Source organism: Microtus ochrogaster, chromosome 5, assembly GCF_000317375.1.
Source record: "Microtus ochrogaster isolate Prairie Vole_2 chromosome 5, MicOch1.0, whole genome shotgun sequence".
Classification (NCBI taxonomy): domain Eukaryota; kingdom Metazoa; phylum Chordata; class Mammalia; order Rodentia; family Cricetidae; genus Microtus; species Microtus ochrogaster.
Window position 1 is genome coordinate 53,016,438 of NC_022012.1, and position 21,616 is coordinate 53,038,053.

At 40.9% G+C, this 21,616-nt stretch overlaps 2 protein-coding genes across 3 annotated transcripts in view; both read right to left on the minus strand.

Moving 5' to 3' along the window:
* Window positions 1–11,718, minus strand: part of LOC101980114 (cytochrome b5 reductase 4) — a 62,026-nt gene extending 50,308 nt beyond the window's left edge. The window contains exons 1-2 of one of the 2 annotated variants that reach the window (XM_005347540.2): window positions 11,516–11,718; window positions 7,417–7,570 (exon numbers count right to left, since the gene is read on the minus strand). In XM_005347540.2, coding sequence (XP_005347597.1) covers window positions 7,417–7,570; window positions 11,516–11,590 — 229 coding nt within the window. In that variant the 5' untranslated portion in view covers window positions 11,591–11,718. The remainder of the gene's footprint in view (window positions 1–7,416; window positions 7,571–11,515) is intronic. The other variant, XM_026779119.1, reaches the window with a different exon arrangement.
* A 2,196-nt stretch (window positions 11,719–13,914) lies between these two features.
* Window positions 13,915–19,722, minus strand: Ripply2 (ripply transcriptional repressor 2). Its single transcript, XM_005347542.3, has 4 exons — window positions 18,771–19,722; window positions 18,479–18,557; window positions 18,094–18,158; window positions 13,915–14,178 (listed from the first exon to the last, which is right to left on the minus strand). The coding sequence occupies exons 1-4, from the start codon at window positions 18,854–18,856 to the stop codon at window positions 14,022–14,024; spliced, it is 387 nt and encodes a 128-aa protein (XP_005347599.1). The 5' UTR covers window positions 18,857–19,722; the 3' UTR covers window positions 13,915–14,021.
* Between the last annotated feature and the right edge of the window lie 1,894 nt (window positions 19,723–21,616).

A 21,616-nucleotide genomic window follows, 5' to 3' on the forward strand; every position in this document is an offset into this window, starting at 1 on the left:
GAACTCACAGAGATCCGCCTGCCTCTGCCTCCCGAGTGCTGGGATTAAAGGCGTGCGCCACCATCGCCCGGCTCCAATAGGATTTTTAAGACACAGGATGTTCCTAGACAAATTTCAAACTTTCTGTTCAACCAAGTCTTGATCAGAGTACTGAAAACGAACGTGCCCACCAGACATGGTCCTCCATGCGTGAGTTTCACATGTTTCAACAGCCAGCTTTTCTTTCAAAGACCTTTAATAACAGCTTTGTCAGTACATTCGACATACCCATGTGTTCTCCACGGCCCCGCAGACCTTCATGTTGACAACCTTCTTGACTCTGCCTTCTTTCTGACAGACCAGGACCACTCTGTGAATCTGAGAACCTCCCATCTTCTTCAGATGGACAAAGCTGGGGATGTTTACAGAACCCATCTCCAAGAGCAGTGAAGACTGTTAGTGTTTTGTTGGTCTAAGACATAAGAGCCAATCACACTTGGCAGTGTCTTAGTAATTTGCTAATTAGGAAAGAAACCAGTTGATCTCCTTTGATACAGAGAATTATGCCCAACCTATCTTGTCTTCTTTTAAAAGGCATTTCCTAACAATAAAACAAACAAAAAACAACCTAGAACCTTGTTAAATGTGACATGAGAAAACAGCAGGTCTGAGCATCTTGTTGCTGGTTACTCAGAAATAACCGCTACTGGTGACAGCTTAGTCTCCTTTTCTGTGCTAAGATACCTTGACCAAAGCAGCTTGAGAAAAAGTTTAATTTGGCTCACAAATCGAGGTGACAGTCCATCACCACAGGGAAGTAAAGGTGGCACAAACCTGAGTGCTATGGAATATTACTCTATACTATGTGAAGTGAACCACTGTGATTGGTTTAATAAAACGCTATATGGCCAATAGCTAAGCAGGATTTTCAGGGCAGAGAAAATGCTGGGAAGAAGAGCAGAGACTTGTCAAGAAGTCAGTCATGGATGCAGAGCGAGTAGCACAGCATTACAAAGTAAAGGTAACGAAGCCACGTAAAAGAACACAGATTAAAAGATATGGATTAGTTTAAGTTACAAGAGCTAGTTACAAGCCTAAACTATGGATGGGCTTTTATAATTAATAAGTCTCTGTGTCATTACTGGAGAGCCAGTAGTCCTGACAAAAAGGCCCAACTACAAATGGCACGAAATATCTGAGCACATGTTTCCCATAAGAGCTGAGGAAGCTTTAACATAAAGGTTCTAGATGGCACATGCTTTGGGAGGCAGAGGCAGGTGGATCTTTGTAGTTTGAGACCAGCCCGGTCTACAGAGCTAGTTCCAGGACAGATAGGGCTACATAGAGAAATCCTATCTCAAATAAATAAATAAATAAATAAATAAATAAATAAATAAATAAATAAATAAATAAATAAATAAATAAATAAAATGCAAGCTCTAAACACACAAAACAGAGCCAAACATGGCTTCCTAGTCTTGTGTCTCAGACTCATGCTGGCCATGGTACAGAGACACATCTCCCAGCACCTCCTGCATGCTTGAGCTGCCAGCGTGCCATGAGCTAAGACACATGGTAGGTGTAAGGCTTTGCTCATGCAGACAGAAAGGGTTACAGATATGCAGTAACACTGGGTCAGACAGAAAAATCCCTCTAAATAGGTTACAGTGTGTTTAACAATATACATAGACCTATGGAAAAGAAAATGGATACAGGCAGTCATAGAAAAAATAGTTTAAAATAATGAAGTCTTTAAAGAGAGAGTAAGGTAATAAAAAAAGTCACATAAAATGGAAAAAACACAGGGAGTCTGGGTCCTATATGATGTCTTGTTAACTTTAAATTTTTTAAATGCTAACTTACAAAAACCCAATAGCTGCCAAAAGACATTGGATTATGGAAACTGCTAAATTAAACTAACCTATATATTTTTAAAATGTCGTAACTTTAAAATGGAAGTTGGACAATGTGTTGTGTTAGGAGAAAGGTTATGCTTTTGTTTCCAAAGTTAACAAAAGACTGTGGAATTCTTCCAGAATAATAGAGCTCAGACTTGACTGGGGATGAGACCTCCTGAGTATCTTGGCTTCAGATATGGGGGAGGAAGACAAAAAAAGACCACAGGGCAGGCAATGTGTAAGCTGATCCTTTGACATGGGAACAGCTCTGAGACAGGATGAGACATGATAAATCTTGTTGGCTACAGAGTCCTCATGACTTGTTATTCATACCATTCTTTCATATGGCATGGATAGAGATTTATATTGCAGTTTGATTATACAGTCCAAACAGACTTTAAAGTTAACAGATGCCTTTTATCTGCTTAAATATAAAACAAAAAAATCATCTTTAACTGACTTTTGTACACACCAGAAATATATTCCATACTTGTGTTAATGCAGCTATGCATGTCACCTTTGGATGTTTATATGTTGTCAGAGGAAGGGAACCAGACACCAGTAAAAATGGGTGGCCCAGGTGATCCAGCATCTCAGAATGCCTCTGCAGTTTCCTCAGAGTTCTGCATCCAAAACAGCTTCAAAGCTGCTGGCTGAGATGGTCCAACTTCACAGACTACTCCAGCCAAGGCTTCAGATAAGCCTGTACTTTGCCATTGCACAGATACTGTACAGCAAATAATACAGCTAAACAGCTAACTCTCACTGGACTTGGCCATTACCCCTATTTTCCCAGGGTCTCTTTAAGATGCCAGCATCCCCAAACAACAGAAAGCAGTCTGGAGAACACAACACCTACATTCCCAAGAGGTGGGGGTGGATGGCTTTTCATTCAATGGATTATAGATGTTTGTCATAATTTAGGGAGGTTGGTTACAGACTGTTACTTGTCATAGTCAAGGAGACAGCTTAATAAAGGAGATTAGATTCAGGGATCTCTTATAGCATAGAAATAGTGGGGGGGGGGAAGGATGGATTGTTGAATCTTCTTTTGAACAACCACTAATCTCAAATATTTTACATTGGTATGGATTTTGGTATAGTGACACAAATTTAAAATTATTTTTGTTAGAACATACTGTACTTACATGTTTACTCTAAACAAAGTATTGTATCTATGCAGCTCATTTAACAATATAATGTAAATTTCTAGTCCTTTAAAGTTATTATTATAAACTATTTAGGATAACAAAGAAATATAGGTTACTAGTCACCCATAACAACAAAACTAGTCATGTTAGGTATGTTTTCAAGGTCAAACAGATTTATTTTAGATAGATAGATGGTCCTCAAACATTTCAAAGACCTATAGAATATGACATTTAAAATTTAACATAGGCCTTTTCATGACGATGAGACACATATACTCCTGGTAGCATCAATTTACTTCAAAGATAATGAGCAAAGAAGAAACTCATCATGGATTCTGCTTTCATTATGGCAAGATTAGCCAGTGGGGAAAGAAACTGTTCTTGCCTTGACTGCTGACAGTATGCTGTATAAACTAGAGAAGCAGAACACAAAGAAAAAAGACTGTTTAATTTTGCCAAGATAAGGTGAGATAGTCCTTTAACATTCCTGCTTCATAGGAAAGCCTGCCAGAGATTCTGCAGGACACCCAGAAAAGTGACTGCTGAACTTTGTTAAGACTAGGCAATTCTTCAAAATTCCTGCTTTATAGATGAATCTGCCTAATATTCTAGGCCTGCAGGCCAAAGATTAAATGCCTCAACACTGCAGAGGAACCTTGGGTGCCTGTCTAGGCAGCCAGATGTCTATAATTTTTATAGGGTTGGAAGTGGCTTGCACTGTACTTGCTGTTTACTTGGGTAATATTATATCCTTCTGAGGTCTTTGATGGAGTTAAAGATGCTATCTCCAATTGATAACTGCTCACAAAAGAAAAATTCATTTTCTCCAACAGAGTCTCACAGGGTACACAAACCACACTAAAGGATAGACCCCATGGCCAGCAGTAGGCAGCCACACAAAATGAACTCAGTGGTATTTTTGAAAATTTTTGTCTCACATGCTTTGTCTGGGCATTTCCTTTTTCAAAAAAAATCGTACAGATCTTTTGCTTATTATATATTATGGTTTACAATTTTGCTTACATAGATTTTTTTTAAACGTGTGTGTGTAACTGTGTGTGTGTGCATGTGTGAAAATGTATGTCTCAGGTTGTGTATATGTTTCTTAGGCTTCTACTTTTGCTCTTTTTTATGTTTCTTTGTTTTGCCCTATTCTGGTGTGTTTTAAATTATTAAAATTATCATTATTATAGATGCCTGTTTGTATTCTAATGAAAGAAAGTGTGGATTTGGATAGGTGAGAAAGTAGGAAAGATCTGGGAGGAGTTAGGGGAGAAGCAACTGTAAATAATATATTGCATGAAAAGCAATCTATTTTCAATTAAAAAAGATAAACTAAAACCAGGAGATAGCATACTTTAAGAGGAAGATTCTTGACAGTGTCAAGAATCAGGAATCCTTGTAAGAGGACACAGACTACATAATGGGTACATAGTTTAGCAACATACAGAAACATTTTTTCAGTAGCCTTCTCCTTTTCTCCTCTGTGGACACACACACACACACACACACACACACACACACACAACATTTTATATTGATAGGTTTGCTTATTCTGGGCATTTCATACAAGTGCAATCATACAAAACATACTTGTATATGACTTTCTTTTTCCATGTAGCATATCTGCAAGGTTCATCCACTTTGTTATGGCTAGGTAATATGCCATGTGGATAAATCACATTTAATTTATTCACTCATCATTAGATGGGCATTTAGGTTGTATTCATGTGTATGAGCTGTATGGATATACGTGGTTTCACTAATCTTAGACATACTCATCTAGGAGGAAATGTAATGGGTCATGTGGTATTGACGTGTAGCCTACATCCTTTCAGCTGGGTGAGCCTAGTGGAAGGAACTCAAGCTCATTAAAGATCAACCCTCCTGTCTGTCTTTCTACCTCTATAAGGTAAGCAGTTTCCTCTGCTACATATTTCTAACATCATGTTACATCTTGCCACAGGCCTCAAAGCCTCACAGCTAAGTGACCATGACTGAAACCTTTGAAAATGCTGGCTAAATAAACCTTTTTTAAAAAGCTGTTTGTCTTGGGTATTTCTTAAAGACAAAAATGTTCATACACAGCTTTCTATGCTTGGCAATTTGAAGAATGGGGGGAGGGGAGTTTCAAGACCAAAAAGTCTGACATCACTCAGATAAGTAAAAGGAAATATTTTAAAAACTAAACTTCAGCTTTCATATTCAAACAAATATTTAAGTTCTAGATTATATTCATTCAATAATATATTTACTGTCTATCATGTATGTACCAAGCATTGTGACCAATTTTATTTTTAACCTTCTCAATGGCAATTTTGAATGTCTCAGTTTCTGAGAGCTTGATTTTCAGTTATCTCCAACTCTAAAGAGACAGGAAAAGCCTTTACAACCTTCAGAACCTCCATGCGGCCACACTAGCTCAGACACTCCACTGCAACCTCACACTCAGATATATGTGACAGTGCCTACAGATAGCACCGCGTTAGCCCCAATGCCTATCCGTCATCCCCAGATGAAGGTGCCACAGTGTCTCGGGTTAGGTGATTATGCCTGTGAACCACAGTGGCTCACCATACAGAATTAATGCTTTCACCATGCTTTGGGCGACATTTCTTCTTTCTTCTCTTCTATAGGTCACCGAGTCACAGAGTCTTATAGTACAACTCCAGAGTGAGCTCAGGAAAAACACTGCCGGTGGTCCAAGGTGAAAGTTTTCCCTCAAACTAACTAAAATATTATGTTTATTTGTAATTCTTGTCCTTTCATAAATGTGAGATTTTTCTAGAAGCTAAACAGACATGTAATATCAGACTGGAGACAGTAACACCACAGTATATATGAGCCATCATCCATTAAACTATACATTAGAGATATTTACCAAAAAAGAAATTGATGTACTTCTCTATTTTTCTTTTATAAAAGTTATTTTCATAAACATAGGTGTTATTTACAACAAATAGTAGGATTATTACCTTTATTAAATTATTTTAAATATTCATTACTTTTCTTAATTTTAGTTAATAGTAATGTTAGAGACATCAGGCAAACAAGTCATTTAATATTCTCAAAGACTGTTCAAAGACTAGGGGATTTCAAGATCCCCAAAAAAGTCTGACACACTTGTAAGTAAAAATAAACATTCAGCTGGGTGGTGGTGGCACACACCTTTAATCCCAGCACTTGGGAGGAGGCCGGAGGACCTCTGTGAGTTCAAGGCCAGCCTGATTTACAAGAGCTAGTTCCAGAACAGGCCCTAAAGCTTCAGAGAAACCAAAAAACAAACAAGCAAAATCAAAGTAAACATTCAAAACTAATTTTTGGTTTTAACATTCAAACAAATTTTAAAGTTCTAGATTATATTCATCCAATAAGTATATTTAATGCAGATCATGTATGTAGCAAGTATAAGCCATTATAGAACAGAATTTTCACTTACTTAGATTTTTTTTACCATTGTTAATTATGTTGCCCCTAAAACATGATGAAAAAAGATACATTCACAAGTTAAAGACATGGTGTAACTCACCATTTCTCAGCTACAGAGATGGGAGTGTCTCTAAACCTTAGTCTAAAGAATGTGACGACTCTGCCACCTTGTGTTCAATAAAGAAACTGCACGACCACTTTCATTACTGTGTCTACAATTGTTTATCTAGTTCCAACAATTGCTGAACAAAATCTACATACAACTCAATGAAAATTTTAATTCTATCCTTGAGTTATGCTAATGTCTGTTATATCTCTGAAGCTCTGTTACCACACCTTAACATGACAGTCCCAATGAACTGGTTCTTTGTGTACGTGTGTTGTATGTAGTTGTCGGTATGTGCACATCTGTGTGGAAGCCAGAGGCTGACTTCAGCTGTCTCCTTATGCTTTGAGACAGTGTCCTCACAGAATCTGAATCTGAATCTCATTCCACTCTGGTCTCCACAGACACACATGCAACAGCGTGCTCACAACTGTGCATGTGCACCAGCAAGTGCATATAGACACACAATTATGCACACGTGCATACAACACACACACGGTTTCCTTTAGATTCTCAGAGACCACAAGGCTCTGGGATGGGCAATTATTCCACATACTGGGTGTCACTGAACATTTTAATTTTATTGCCTTGGTAGTAAATTATTTGGGAAACTCATGCTTCATTTCAAAGGGAATGCAATAGGGATGCTAAAGAAAGATTTCTATTCCAGCCCTATCTTCTGCATCAAATGTAAAAGGTTATAAGGAAGAATACCGTCCAAACTGAGAACGCCATCATCTTATGTCCAGTGAGGCAATTTGTTGTCACGGTTTGAAACAAATCCTGACTGGGCTGTGTGCATTACCAGTGGAAAACCAGCAAGTTTCTGAAGTGTTAAATAGCCACCACCCACCTCTTATGCATATCCAACAGTCGTCTTTCTTGTTGTGTGTCTTAAGCTCCTCTTCAGTTACCTCGATCAGCCTGCCTTTCAGTCCCGTTAAGTCCTTTCCACTTTTGGTCAGTCGGATCCAGTCCATAAGACTTCGGCCTTGCTTTAAAGGTACCTAAGAGTGGAACACAGAAATTACGTCCGTTTCAAGGTGGCCGCTTCCCTTCCCGCCTCCTTTGACTTGCTTTGGGGCTTTGTCAGCCCTTTATTCTCCTTTAAAAAGAGATCCTGAGAGGCTGAGATGGAAACATGGCAAGGTTAGGCTATCCTGGACTACACAACAAGATCCCATCTCAAAAGATATAAATATATATTATTAAAATATAAATGAATGAAAAGATAAAACTGAAGCCCAACAATTCTGCAAATCCTCTCATTGCTTGTGTGTGAGGAATGTCAAATTTATTCTACCTTATTTGTTGTTTTCAACAGGGGAGGTCCTGCCTTGTAGCTGCTCAGGCTGATTACAAACTGGGAAGATGGCACTGGCTCTTTCTTTCTTTTTTATTTTCTTTTTATAATTTAATCTCCCTTTTATTTTCTTTGACTTTTTTTACCTTTGGGTAATTTAAATTATTATTATTATTATTATTATTATTATTATTATTATTATTATTATTATTATTATTACAGGGAGAGAGAGGCCCTTCCATCTAGTTCAAGAGGTTCAGGAAATTCAGATGCCTAGAATTTTAAACAAAACATTATTTAGGATGCCTGGCTATGAGAAAGGACTTAGAAATTCTCTCAAAAATTTCCCTCATATTGGTACTAAATCTAAAGTCAGAAAGCTGGGATGACCAGGTCCTACCTCTGTTACTAATTATGTTACTGTTGCCAATTTGAACCAAAATTTGTGACCTTAACAATCAAGACACTTTATAGAAGATACAGCAATGATTGGCTAACGTGGACCTTTACTGAGTTATTAATATACACAAAACATCAGAAATGAGTTTGCAACAATGTCTTCTGCAAACACACTGGTAAAGCATTGAGAAAGATTAGCACTGCGCAGAGGGTGTGGGCAGGGAGGGGGCAGGGGCAGGGGGCAGGGGAGGAAGTTATAAATGAAGAAGTCAATGGCATAAGCACAGGGCAGAAATGTCAAGGCCCTCAGTGTCGCAGATACAGGGAATTGGCAAAGTCATCTTCTAGTATTCAGTGTGAATGTAGACAGTGTCTGTAGAAACTAGCCACCACAGCTTTGTCCGGTGGAATGAGCTCCCTACAGAGACCTCCAACCAAGATTAGCTAATCCTGCCTCAAAGATTTCCTGAAACCAAGCACAACACCAAACACCCTAGGGATACTTTTTAAAAAAAATTCATACATTTCCTTTTTTCCTTCACAATTCATGGAAAATTGTTTTAACTGTGGATAATTTTTTTTTCTTACTAAGAACATTCACATTTCTACTTATAGGAAGCATTTCATGGCTTTTCTTTGGCACAGGAGAATTTCCAGTATTGCTACTCCAGCACGTGGGCCATTACTAAGTAAATTAATGGAGACTTGAAGACCAGTACTTTCATTTTCGACTATCTAGTAACAAAAAAGATGGCTACTGAGTGACTTAGGGATGGGCAGTGCATGCACCTTAGACACAGGACAAGGGGACTCACGCTGTTGACTAGGGTAACAGAAAACATAGGCATTGAATCATGAACCCTTTGCAGAAAATGTCTACCAAACCCTACCTACAGGATATTTAGTAACAGAATATTCTGAGTTCAGTTTTCATTTACAAAATACACTTCCAAGGTTTTAAGGTAAAGGATTGATCTGAATGTGTTTCTTCCCGAAAGCACATGTAATACTCTCCAAGTTGGGGCCCACATATTTAGGTTATGAGGGTTTATGTTAATTATGAATGAGTTTGAAGTTACACATTCTTTTGTGTTGTTTATTGTCCCATGATGTTTTTCACCATATCCAACAAAGCAAAAGGCTGTGACAAGACAGGAGCTTCTTTACCCTCCCTTTAAAATAAATAAATCTGGGGCTGGAGAGATGGCTCAGAGGTTAAGAGCATTGCCTGCTCTTCCAAAGGTCCTGTGTTCAATTTCCAGCAACCACATGGTGGCTCACAACCATCTGTAATGAGGTCTGGTGCCCTCTTCTGGCCTTCAGGCACAACGCAGAAAGAATATTGTATACATAATAAATAAATAAATAAATATTTAAAAAATAAAAAATAAAAATAAAAAAATAAATAAATCTGTCCTTTCCCCATTCTCAGGTATTCTCCTACAATAAGACAAAGTGTATTCACAAAGGTACGCCAGTATTTTAATTATGATAATCTAGTGGAATCTTCTGCATTGAGTTCGGCCACTCTTCACATCTGTCCAACTACCACATGACAAAGTACCAGGAGAACGGTACTGCAGAAACAGGCACACACAAAGAAGCTTGTCTAACTTAACTTTCAGAGTCATATCTATTTTAAGTATTCCTTTACCCCCAAAGTATATAGGTCAGTATCTCTGGGGTACATTCTATCATCTCATTCCACACTCTCATTCTGACCATTGATGAAGTTTTTCTGGCGTCTCAATTCCAACTAAAGAGTGAAGAGTGAGAAAAACAATTCCTATCCCAGAGAAAATCATTGGGCTCTCCATTCTGTAATCCCCAGGGCAGTCAAATCTTTTGAAAACGGAAAACAAATCATGAGTGTCTCTTCTTCAGTGGCTCCTTACAGTTACGTCTGCAAATCCCTCGACTGTGGGTCACACCCTTCACAGCTGGTCATGCTTTGCATTATATGTTTCACCCTCAGCTCTTCTATCAAATGCTTTGGCCAAATGGAAAGAAATTACCCCACTGGTATCAGGCACTTGCTCACAGTATTTTCTCCAATCTGACTCCAACCCCTTCTTGGTGATAACACCCCACTGAAGAATGAATTACAATTATCTGTTTACTTATCTGTACTGCCCCAGACTAAGTTCTCAGAGACCGCATCTTCACCACACCATACTGTATCAGTTACTTTTTGCTGCTGTGACTAAAATCAGCTTACGGGAGAAAGAGTTTATTCTGACTTATGGTTCAGGAAAGGGAGTCCATACGGCAAGGGAGCCATAGCAGCTGGAAGCCAGGGCGGGACGCTGACGGACCATGTCACCTGCACACCATGACTTCATGGCCGGTGAACAGATGCACACACATCAATGAAGGAAGTGTTATAATCACATCACAAGCCTACTTGACTAATGTCAGCCCTTTGCTAATCTATTTCTTCTTATCCGGAATAGAGATAGTAGAAGTTCCCACTCCATAGGGTAACTATGAAGATTCAATGGACATAGGAAAAGCCCTCAGGACATACATGGCCATCGGTAAGCACATAAAACATCTAAATACTATGTATGATTAAAGCTGAGTTCACAGACTTCTGAAAAACAAATGTAAACCTCAACTCGTTTTCTGATCTACGGTGAGGTCTAAGTGAAGAAAAATAGGAACGTTCAGTGAAGTAACCAAAGTCATATAAAGTAAAAGTCAGAAATCAAGTGCCCAAGAAGGCAGAAGTCCCAAAAGAAAACACCAAGATGTGGTCACAGTATAAGGAAGTGCCAAAATAACATAAGCAAACAGCATTCGCCTTGCAGTGAACACAGGGCACATTTTTTTTTTAAATTGAAGTTTGTAAATATATATCCGTATTCCACCTGCTGCTAACAGTAACCATATTCAACAAATATTCAAGAGCATGGTATCATATTCAGAGTCAGCCAAGAGTGCCCCTAGAAGAGGCAGTGCTGGGACAGTTTGGCTATCACATGCATAGAGGCGCAGGACTTGGAGAGGTGGCGGTAAATCCGATGGGAGGTTTGCAGACTCTCAGACTTCCCTAGTCACCTGTCTTGCAGCGAAGATTCTCTGGCCGCTACTGCTCAACCCTGTCCTTCTGGCAGTAAAGAACAAGTGACTGGAGAAGGCAGCTTGAGGGAGGGAAGCAACCACGCCGGACCCAGGGTGCCGGGCGGACCTACAGAGACCAGTTTCAGCAGCAGGAACAGACTCAGTAGGCAACGGCGTCCCCGCTTACCTTACTGCGTCCCTGGGAGGCGACGCGCTGCTGGGAGCCGGGGGCCGGGAAAGCCTGGGAAGGGACGTTCAGCATCCTGGGCCCCGCGACCCGGGCCGCGTCCGGGTTCCGCCACCAGACAGGATCGCCTGGCGGCACCCCCAGCGGCCACCACCGCCTGCTCCGGCTCCGCGGCCGGGCAGAGGCCAAGCCCCCGACCCACTTCCGGGGTCGCCAGGGGTCAGGCGCGCCATGACGTAGCACGCTCAAGGGAGGCGGGGTGAGGGCGGAGTCAGAGGGAAAGAGGAAGAGATGGGAGCGGTGGATGGAGGGGGAGGGACTGTGCGATAGCAGCGCATGCTCAGTTAGTCTCTGGTCCAAAATTTCAGCACCACAGGGAAATGACAGCTTTCTGCTGGAAGATTAGTGGGTGAAGCTGTTCCCAGGCCCTGGTGCTGATCGAGTCCGACAGTAATTTCCTGTAGATTCCTGTTCACACAAAACACCAGCGCCTGTCCCTTGACAAACAACACCATCAGACTGTTTAAATATAGAAGAAAATAACACTCTAAAAACTTTCAGATTATTGGATGTTTTTCTCTTGTGAACACTAAGCTCTAGGACCTCACAAATTCCTGAGCTAAGAAGCCTAAGGCAAGCAGCCTCTGCTGTGGGTTAAGGAGAAAACTTCACCTTTCTGCATTCTCTGGAAAACAAATAAAGGACGTTTCCAGTCTCCCGCACCATCCACACACTCACACATTCTTCCTCCTCCCACAGCTTTTCTCCTTCCCTGAAATCTGCGGGGAGCTCACCCCTAAATGGAGTGATTTGGTTTGGGTGTTGTTCTTATAATTAATGATTTGTGTGAGTTTCTGTGTTTGTTTTTTATTTTTTTACATACTAATACCCCTTCTCTCCTTCCCTCCTCTGCACCTGCTCCCTCTGCCTTCCCCGCACCCCACCACTATGAGCTCCTCAGAGAGGGTAAGGCTTTTAGTTTCTTAAAGGAATATTAATCTTACTGCTTGTGTTTCTGTAGAAATAAATGGCCATATCTAAACCACATTGCCTATATGATTAGTAATAGGTATCTAACAAAAGACAGGGCACCTTATACTATCCTAATTGGTTAGCAAGGGAAGCATCTAATGTTGTGGGTCTGGGCTGGTGATGTCTTGGGCCTTCTTTTACATAATCTGAGAATATACAGGTCCACAGAGTAGAATCCAACAGAAAGAGAACATTTTCCCAATGAACAGTTTTGAAAAACATTCTCCAATTTCTTCTGGTTTCTATTTTTTCCCTGACTCTGAACACATTACTTATTTCTATTATGTAGTCTCCAGAGTTCCTGACAGTCAAAGTTGTGATAATTATGTTTTAATATCATAAGAGAAGGTCTGTGAAGATGCTTAGTCATTCAAGCAAGAGGTACTTCTTAGCTGGCTGATTATCTCTCATCTCCACCTTACACATCTTTATTCGCGAATATTGCAGAAAAATAGTTTTGAGATATTGCCAGGCAAGCATCGAGCTTGTAGCTTTCCTGCCTCATCCTCACAAGTAGCTCAGATTATAGGTTAATAAAAACGTTTACTTGCAGTTGAACTGTTGACTTGATGATGATGTATAAACTAAAAATACATCATGATTATAGCTTATATGTCACCTTAACCATGAAACTTGCCCATTTTTTTGCCTCATTAAATTATGGGGTAAGGTTTCTTATGTGATGGCTATGTAAGAAAAACAACTGAGAATTTGTTTTGCTTCCCATAAGAAAATATTTATATGAGAAAATTGTGAGCAGGGAACTAGAGCAAAGGGGAAATGGATAATGTTAAAATTCATGTCTGTAAAATCTTAGCTTTGCTTAAGACAAGAAAACATACTTTCATGTTCTGAACTTTTCTGTACTCCATACAAATAATTCCAATTCAAGCATTTTGTTTTAATTGTAGGAATCCTTCAGTAAGCATTGAGCACCAGATCAAGGACGAAAGGAGAGAATTAGGGTGAGAGAGATACCACCCACTGCTTAGTTACAGTCCTTAAAAATTAAGAGACATAAGATTAACTGGAGCATTTCCACCATCAGCTAGCAAACATATACTAGTATATACGACACTCATCGCAGGATGCAATTTTCTTCACTAACTACCAAGATTGCATCATCTATAGCTACAACATCCAATTGAGATCAATAACAAACGGCAGACATTACAAAAGCCAGTCTTCAAAAAGCAAACAAGTACTATGGCTCTTTGAAAAATTGTAACTAAGGATAAGTTTGCAGTTTAATAAAAAGACCAAAAGTATCCTTTGTGGGTACCAGAGCCCAGTGATGCCTAGCTTAAATCCCAACATTTAATTCTAGTGTTGGGACAAAGAAAAGCCGAAACACTTGGTGATTACAAAATAGTTTTATTAACAATTTATATACAAATAAATAACTTTTAAACGTTTATGATACATTTATACACAAAATTCAAATCCTATCCAGCTCAATTGTCATCAGAAGTAACTAATTAGATTGATTTTCACAGGCCAGCCCCTCAATTTCATTTTCACTATCAGAATCTTCATAAAACGAAATCGTAGCTTGAATTGGGAAGTTTTTCAGGAGAGTCTCTGCTTCTTGATATAAGTAATCGTAACACTTGGACTTGGGCCAGAACAGTCTGAAAGAAGCAGATGACACACCATCCTTATGTTTTACAGTCAGGATCCTGATAGCCACGGAATGATCAATTCCCATAAGCTCTCTATGCTTAACAATTTGTTTACACATTTTAGCGACAGCCTTGAGATGCAGAGTTTAAAACTGCTGCTACCACGGTATTTATAAAGTCCGCTTGCCAGAGTACAAATAAATGCTTGATTCTCTTACATCTACATCAAGCTATGGGTTAGATTTAAAACTGGCTGTAACCTCTAAAGCAGAAGATCAATGTTTATCTTGCTTCACGAGTTATGTGTATGTTTATTCTTACAAAATGTAGAAGGTTAGACTTCCATTTTCTAAATTTCCTTAGAAGGCAAAACATCCACCACTGCTCCAAAGACGTGGGTGTGAGTGACAGCCAGCTTTACTAGAACGACAGAGTGCTTGGACCCTGAACAGGCAGCAATCACCCACTGTCCAGCAGAAAACCTCTGGGTATAGCTCTTTGTTATAGATATAGCCAATACACTTGATCAGAAATGTACATGAAAAGTAGTTTTAAAAGCTTGTCTATGCCTCCACAACTAGCTAGGTAGAAAGGCTGCTCCAACACCAGTCTTTATTCCTTATCCCTCTTCTCTCTTATCCAACCGAATCTGGGAACACTATATCAATGTATTGAGAGTTATATAGGTTCTATACAATTAATTTGCAAGTAAACATCATTACCTCAGAATTTTAAAAATTTGACACTATTGATCTGGCCTGGTGTTCTTTTTTTAAATTTTCATCCAAAGAAGAGAAATAGACAGTGCTGAGCTAACAACTCTTGTGAAGTCACTTTAGTGTAGGGCAAAGAACCTTGTCTACACATAATTAAGTGAGTCTAACCAAGGAAAGATTATATTGTGTTCAGTGTGTTCAATTTTAAAAGACAGGAAGTTAGGCAATAGAGTTTACATAAATTTTCTAGCATAACATATTAAATGTGGGACGCCCACATTTAATTTTATTGGTTAATGAATAAAGCTGTTTCAGCCAGTGGCTTACAGAGTAAAGCCAGGTGGAAAATCCAAGCAGAGATATAGAGAAAAAAAGAAGATGAAGTCAAGGAAGATGCCAGCCAGCTGCCAAGGAAACAAGACATGTAGAAAATTAGGTAATGCCACAGTCACGTGGCGATACATAGACTAATAGAAATGGGTTAATTTACGATGTAGTAAGAGCTAACTAGAAATATGTCTGAGCCATTGGCCAAACAGTGCTATATTCATATAGTTTCTGTGTGATTATTTGGGCCTGGGTTGGCAGGAAATGAAAGTGCAGTCTCTGTTTACATAACGGTGCCTAATGCGGGGCTCGAACCCATGATCCTGCAAATAAGAGTACCATGCTCTACCCACTGAGCTAGCATGAGACTCTTAATCTCATGGCCATGGGTTTGTGACCCACATTGGGCACAAAAATGTTTACAATCCAGATGCTTAAACAAGTAGCATTTATGCATCCAATAAATGTGGTAGCAAGCTCTTGTGACAACATAATCCACCAATCAAAAGCGAATAAATCATAAACTCTACCCTCAAAGAACTGACCACTGAATAAAAAGCATAAGACAAACAATATTAGTGAAGATGGAGATTAAGAAAACTTAATAAAAAAACTACAATTAATTTTTTCAACAAAGAGTTGTCTACAATATACCAATATATGTTCTAGTATGTAACTGGAATTGTTAACCTTCCCCACCCAAAACGGTCAGCTGGTATCATCATACTCTGGTCAGAATTTCTCTGTGGACAGTTCTTCCAGGGATGCCATCCTTTTCTGAGTTCTCCCTGTTCTGATTTTTCTACCAACTTCGAAGCCTTCCCTTACTCCATATGCTAGGTGGAGTCTGCTCTTCCCCTATTCTCTGAGAATGATCAGCTGTTCCCTCTGCACTTCTTTAGAATACCCTTACCCCTTTCATGACCTCATCCAGCCTTCATAGGCATAGACCTCACCCCTGTGTTGGCAGGGAAGGTTTTCAGGCTGGCTCCTGACATATATGTGTCTCTCACCCTAATCACTCTGCTTAGATGCCCTAAAGCACATGCAATACAACAAATCCATTTCAGACTTGTTTGCTCATTCACCACATCTGCATCGTCATAGAATGGCATTCACCTGGTCAGCAGTCACAAATTTGGGAGGCATTCTGGCTGTTTAGCTGTTCTTCATCTACCTTCCCAGTGCATTATAAATCCCAGCTCTCTCACCTAAGTTCCTCCTACATCACCACAAGTCCCGATTCCCTTTCTGATGACTTAGAAAGGTTCTCCTTCATTTCTTACTTATAACTACTTCCAATTTCATTTCAGGTGCTTTAAGTCGTTATTCTAGACCCTTAATGATTTTCCTGAAGCATCAGTCTGATTACACCATTCTTCTGGCTAAAACTGATAACCATCAACACCTCCTACAGAATAAAGTCCATGGGCTCTGGACACAATTCCACATGGAGACGTATAGGCTCTGACCTTTCACTACCTTGCTTTCACCACTGCAGCTACACCCACATTCCTGGTCTAGGAGCTCTAGCAGGAGCCATGCTGTACCAAGATCCTGTCTCTCATTTTCTATGTCATGTCTTTTGCTCTAAGTGTCCCCTTATCTGACTCTTGGAGACTCAGCATAGTAATCATAACTAATTTATAATCCACCCTTTGTGAGCTTTCTCCAACCCTTCAACAATTATGTATTTAGTATTTAGTACTCTGAACTCACTTCAAAAGTGACCAAAGTTAAGCTGGAGGGATGACTTAGTGGTTAAGAGCACTGAGTGTTCTTTTAGAGGACCTGGGTTGAGGTACCAGCACCCACATAGCAACTTATAACTGTCTTTAACTCCAATTCCAGGAGAACCTACTCCCTCATCTGACCTCTGTGGGCACCAGGTATATACATGGTTCACATACATACATGCAGGCAAAATAATCAGACACATAAAAATAAAATCTTTAAAAAAATTGACCACAATAAACTCTATTTCAACATTTGTCACTTGCTTTCCCTGTGTCCCTCGGTTACTTTCAGCATATGTAGGTAATCAACACATATCAACTACTGTACACCACATATAAACACGTAGTTATAGGCCAGGCCTTTAACACGGGCACACAGGCCTTCTCCTAACAGCCCAGAGAACACCACACAATTATAAACATTTTGTCTCAAAGAAAAGCTAAAAAACTACAAAGAATTTTATAGAATGGCTGATTTTGTGTGGCAAAAGATAAAACAAACAAAAAAAACAGTAAAAACAAACAAAAACAGTAAACAGCTGGATCAGCCTTGGGTCACCTTTGACCTCTCTTAGCCTAGTCATTGGTAATCTTTCCAAAGTTCCTTTCACTTTTCAGTTTCTCTTAAGTATCAAGCTTGATCTGCTACAATCCTGTAAAATGTCTACCCCGTTCTTCCTTCTGGTTTGTAAGAAAATAATACATACACTCTGCATGCTGGGCAGACAGTTTCACACTGCCTTAAAAATAATAAAATAAATAAAAATTCAAAACAACTTCTCCGTCACAGGGTATCTCCCTTCTTATAACCCAAAGCCTCCTTCACAGCAGATAAACATCCTGCCACTGAACTAGGTACCCAGCTCCATCCGTTCACTTTCCTGACTAGTAGGTTTTTTTGTCTTGCTGCCAGTTCTTTTAGCATTTACTCACCACGCATCGAGTGAACAGTCTTTTTATGTGAAAAATCGGACAGCTTCCCATTCTGTGAATAACAAAATCCTCAGAATGGGAACACAGAGTAACTGACGGCAAATCTTCCAAGAAAGAAAAACTGCAGAACGGGCTACTGAACCAGGCTGCACGATGATGCCCCCAGGTCTTCCCTAGGGCTGGAGTTGAAGACCTTAAGGCCTGTGACTCACCTGACAGGGTGTTGGTACTGAGAAAGCTTTCCTGGGGCTTCCGTCACTCCAGGGCCACTGAGCAACTAGAAAGGAAAGGAATAAAGGCAGTCACCATGCATCTCTGTAGACATTGGGAAGTTGTGTGCCACCCAGTCTCTGGTTCAGGTAGGGACCGGGTCCCTGGGTCTCTCCTCAAACCAGCTCTTCAGCTGCAACTGGCTACATCACTGCAGAGAATTTCCCAGCCTGCCTTTCATACCTACAGGGCCTGGGCCAGGCACACTGTTAAGCAATAGACCGACTAGGAGCGCAGGTCACCCGGGGCCTTAGTGCCCAGGCCCGGGTTGGGGGTGGGGATGCTCTGCAGCCTGAACCCCTGCAGGCCATGCTGTCTGTTACTCACCGCGTCTGCAGCACGGGGCTCCTCCCGCTTCTCTTTCTCTCCTGGGGTTCGAAGCCAAGGTCTCCAGAAGCCCTCGGACCTGCAGGACGGCAAGCGCAAACCGCGCGTAAAGAACGTGAGGCTGGCCACAGCACACAACCAGGACCGAGCACGGACACTGGGCACGGGCAAGGGCAGCGGGCACAGGGCGAGGGCTGAGGTGGAGGGTGCGTGGGGATGAGCCGGGGCCAAGCAGTCCTCTGGTTCTGCGGGCAGGGGCACGGAGAGAGGGTGGATCCTGGCTGATAGGTACCCGGGTTGCGCTGGCGGCGGGCAGAGACTGCGCGGGGGTGGGAGCACTGGGTTGTGCGCGCGCTCGGCGCTCTCCGCGGTGTCCATGGTAGCGCGATTGCTCCGGTGTCGCAGCCGGGCTTTATCTAGTCCTAGCAGCCCGCTGTGCTTGCAGACCCTTCGCACCCCGGCGGCCCTCGCTCCGCATAAACAAAACGGCAGCGCGTGAAGACGCCGTGGGCCGTGCTCTGGTGTGAACGCGTGCACATCCCAAATGGCCAGGGAACCGGCTGCAGGAGCGAGTGTTAATAGCCCCCCTGACACAAGGCCTGGGAGAAAAACAGCATGTGCCCGAGCAGCCAATTTCCATGTGAAGAGGATAGGAGGGGATAGAATTAAGCGATTCTACACTTTTTGTGTATTTCTGCAAAAATGCCGACGGCTGATAATTGCCTGACTCTTGGCTTGGCTCTCTGGCCTTCAGCAAGTGCAGCTGGCCCTGCAGCTGCCTGTGTTCTAAAATCTGGATATGGAGTAAGAAGAAACAAGAATAGTCTTTATTTTTTTCAAACCCTCTGAAACAACAAAGACACACACACACACACACAAATCAAAGTGTCCCTGTGTATGGAAATATGGATCAATAATAAATATATTTTAAAAAAAACTGTATAAATAAGTTTTGTCCCAAATCTGCTTATTTGAAGAGGACAGAAACTGTTCGGCAGCAAGAGATAAATTGTAAAAACCTGATCGTTACAGCCATGAAGGGCAGAGTCAGTTGTGTGGTCTCAATGCCTTCCCACATTCTCATGACTTACTCCCAAACTCTCCCTATATCTCTCCTCCAGGAAGCCCGAGTGTATTCTCTCTCCACCTCTGCCATCACATGGTATTTTATCGGTAGATAGTTAAACAATCCTTTCTGAGTTTGGGAAAGATGTGGATGATAATGAATCTTAAAAGGTCCTTATATGAGACAAATTCATTTGTTGTTCCTGTACTAGTTCTTGCGTGTTACCCGTCCTTTATCTGTAAAGATTCATTAACACTGGCTAAAAAATGTTCTGTTTCAAAGCAAATATGATATGTAAATGTTATAATTTCTTTCCAAAACATTTTAAATAATGGAACTGAATTTCCTCAACTACTGCAGATTAAAAACCTCCATGTAAGCTATAAGACCGCTTCTATTCGCTTGGTTACTTCATAAGAAAAGAATCAGTTTAGTTATTACCTAGGAGGTTGTAATGATGCAACTGCCGGGGGGGATGAGATACGGAAATCTAGCTATCAGTGAAGATAGATGCCTACCTCTTGACTCAATGGCTAGAGTAACAGAGCTTATTAAATGCTTGCTGTGTGTCTGGCACACAAGAGGCCCTTCTTTGACAGGTAATAAAAAGCGATTTAAAAATATTATGGCCTAGTGGCAAGTTAAGATGCTTGCTGCCAGACCTGACAACCTGAGTTTGACCCCCGGAGCCTGAATGGTAGAAGGATAAAACTGATTCCCACAACTTGTCCTCTTACAAAACACAGCAATGGCGTGAAAATCCAACACACACACACACACACATACATACACACACACACTACATAATAAGTGTAATATAAATATAATGGCCTTACAGATGTGGCCTACTTGATGAAGGGACTAGTTGCACAAATATCTTTAATGCATCTGCAATGTGTTAAGTACATTATATATGTATATTACATCTGATGACTTAAAAGTGTTCTCTCATTACTTAGGAAGCTTGTAATCTATGGTCATTACAGTGGCTGCAAAATTGATGTATTTTAAAAGAACATATTTAATTGCTAAAGGACATTTTACGTTTAGAAATCAAGGTCGGGAGGTACAATCAGGAAAGCCTGCTTAGAGTAAATGAAACCTGAGTGGGGATTTCTAGAAGGATCCGTTGAAGAGTGTTATTGTCTCTGTGTGTGGTAACTGGGTAAGAGGAGAAGAGATGAGGTATTGCTGACACAGAATTGTGACTAAAAAGACTGCAGCTTTGGGCTGTTGAGAATCTAATATGAGGTGCTCAGACATTCTGACTTTGTTCTGTAAGTACTGGTGAAAAATGATGAGCAGGAGAGGGGAATGGTGGGTGGTGCGGGCTCAGGCAAAGACAAGATCACAGCAGACCCAGAGGGCAGGCCCCTATTTCTATATGGTGTGGCAGCCAGGCTCTGAAGCCATAGGCCTCACCTGAGGTGGTCACGTAGCCCTGCAGACAGGCTGTCACTGCCCTTAAGGGTCAGGATGTTGTTGCTCCTTTCTTTGTAATTTAGAGTATGCCTGATAGAAATGCTGATTCAAGCCTACGTGACAGCTAGCACACACAGCACACAATAGCTGTGGACATGAGGAAAAGCCATTCACCTGGTTACCTAGGAGACGGAATGCTACTGTTTGGAGGGGGCTGGAGAGATGGCTCAGTGGTTAAGAGCTTTGCCTTCTCTTCCAAAAGTCCTGAGTTCAATTCCCAGCAACCACATGGTGGCTCACAACCATCTGTAATGAGGTCTGGTGCCCTCTTCTGGCCTTCAGGGACGCATGCAGAACACTGAATACATAATAAATAAATAAATCTTTAAAAAAAAAAAAAGACTGGAGAATAAACGGGAGGAATTTCTTCAGGATGTGAACTCAGGACTTCATGAAGGACCACTAAAAATCTCCCTCCCGATGAAACCATGTGAGTCATGTCTTTATTCCTGTCTCCTCCAGGCCAGTCCAGAGAGAGATAGTTTATGTTGGGGTCTGGTCAAGAGAAATAATTTAGAGTCCAAGCTAGCACTGGACCCCCGATACCAGCGCAGAAAAGATAGATACTGTTGTTCTTAAAAAATAATAAA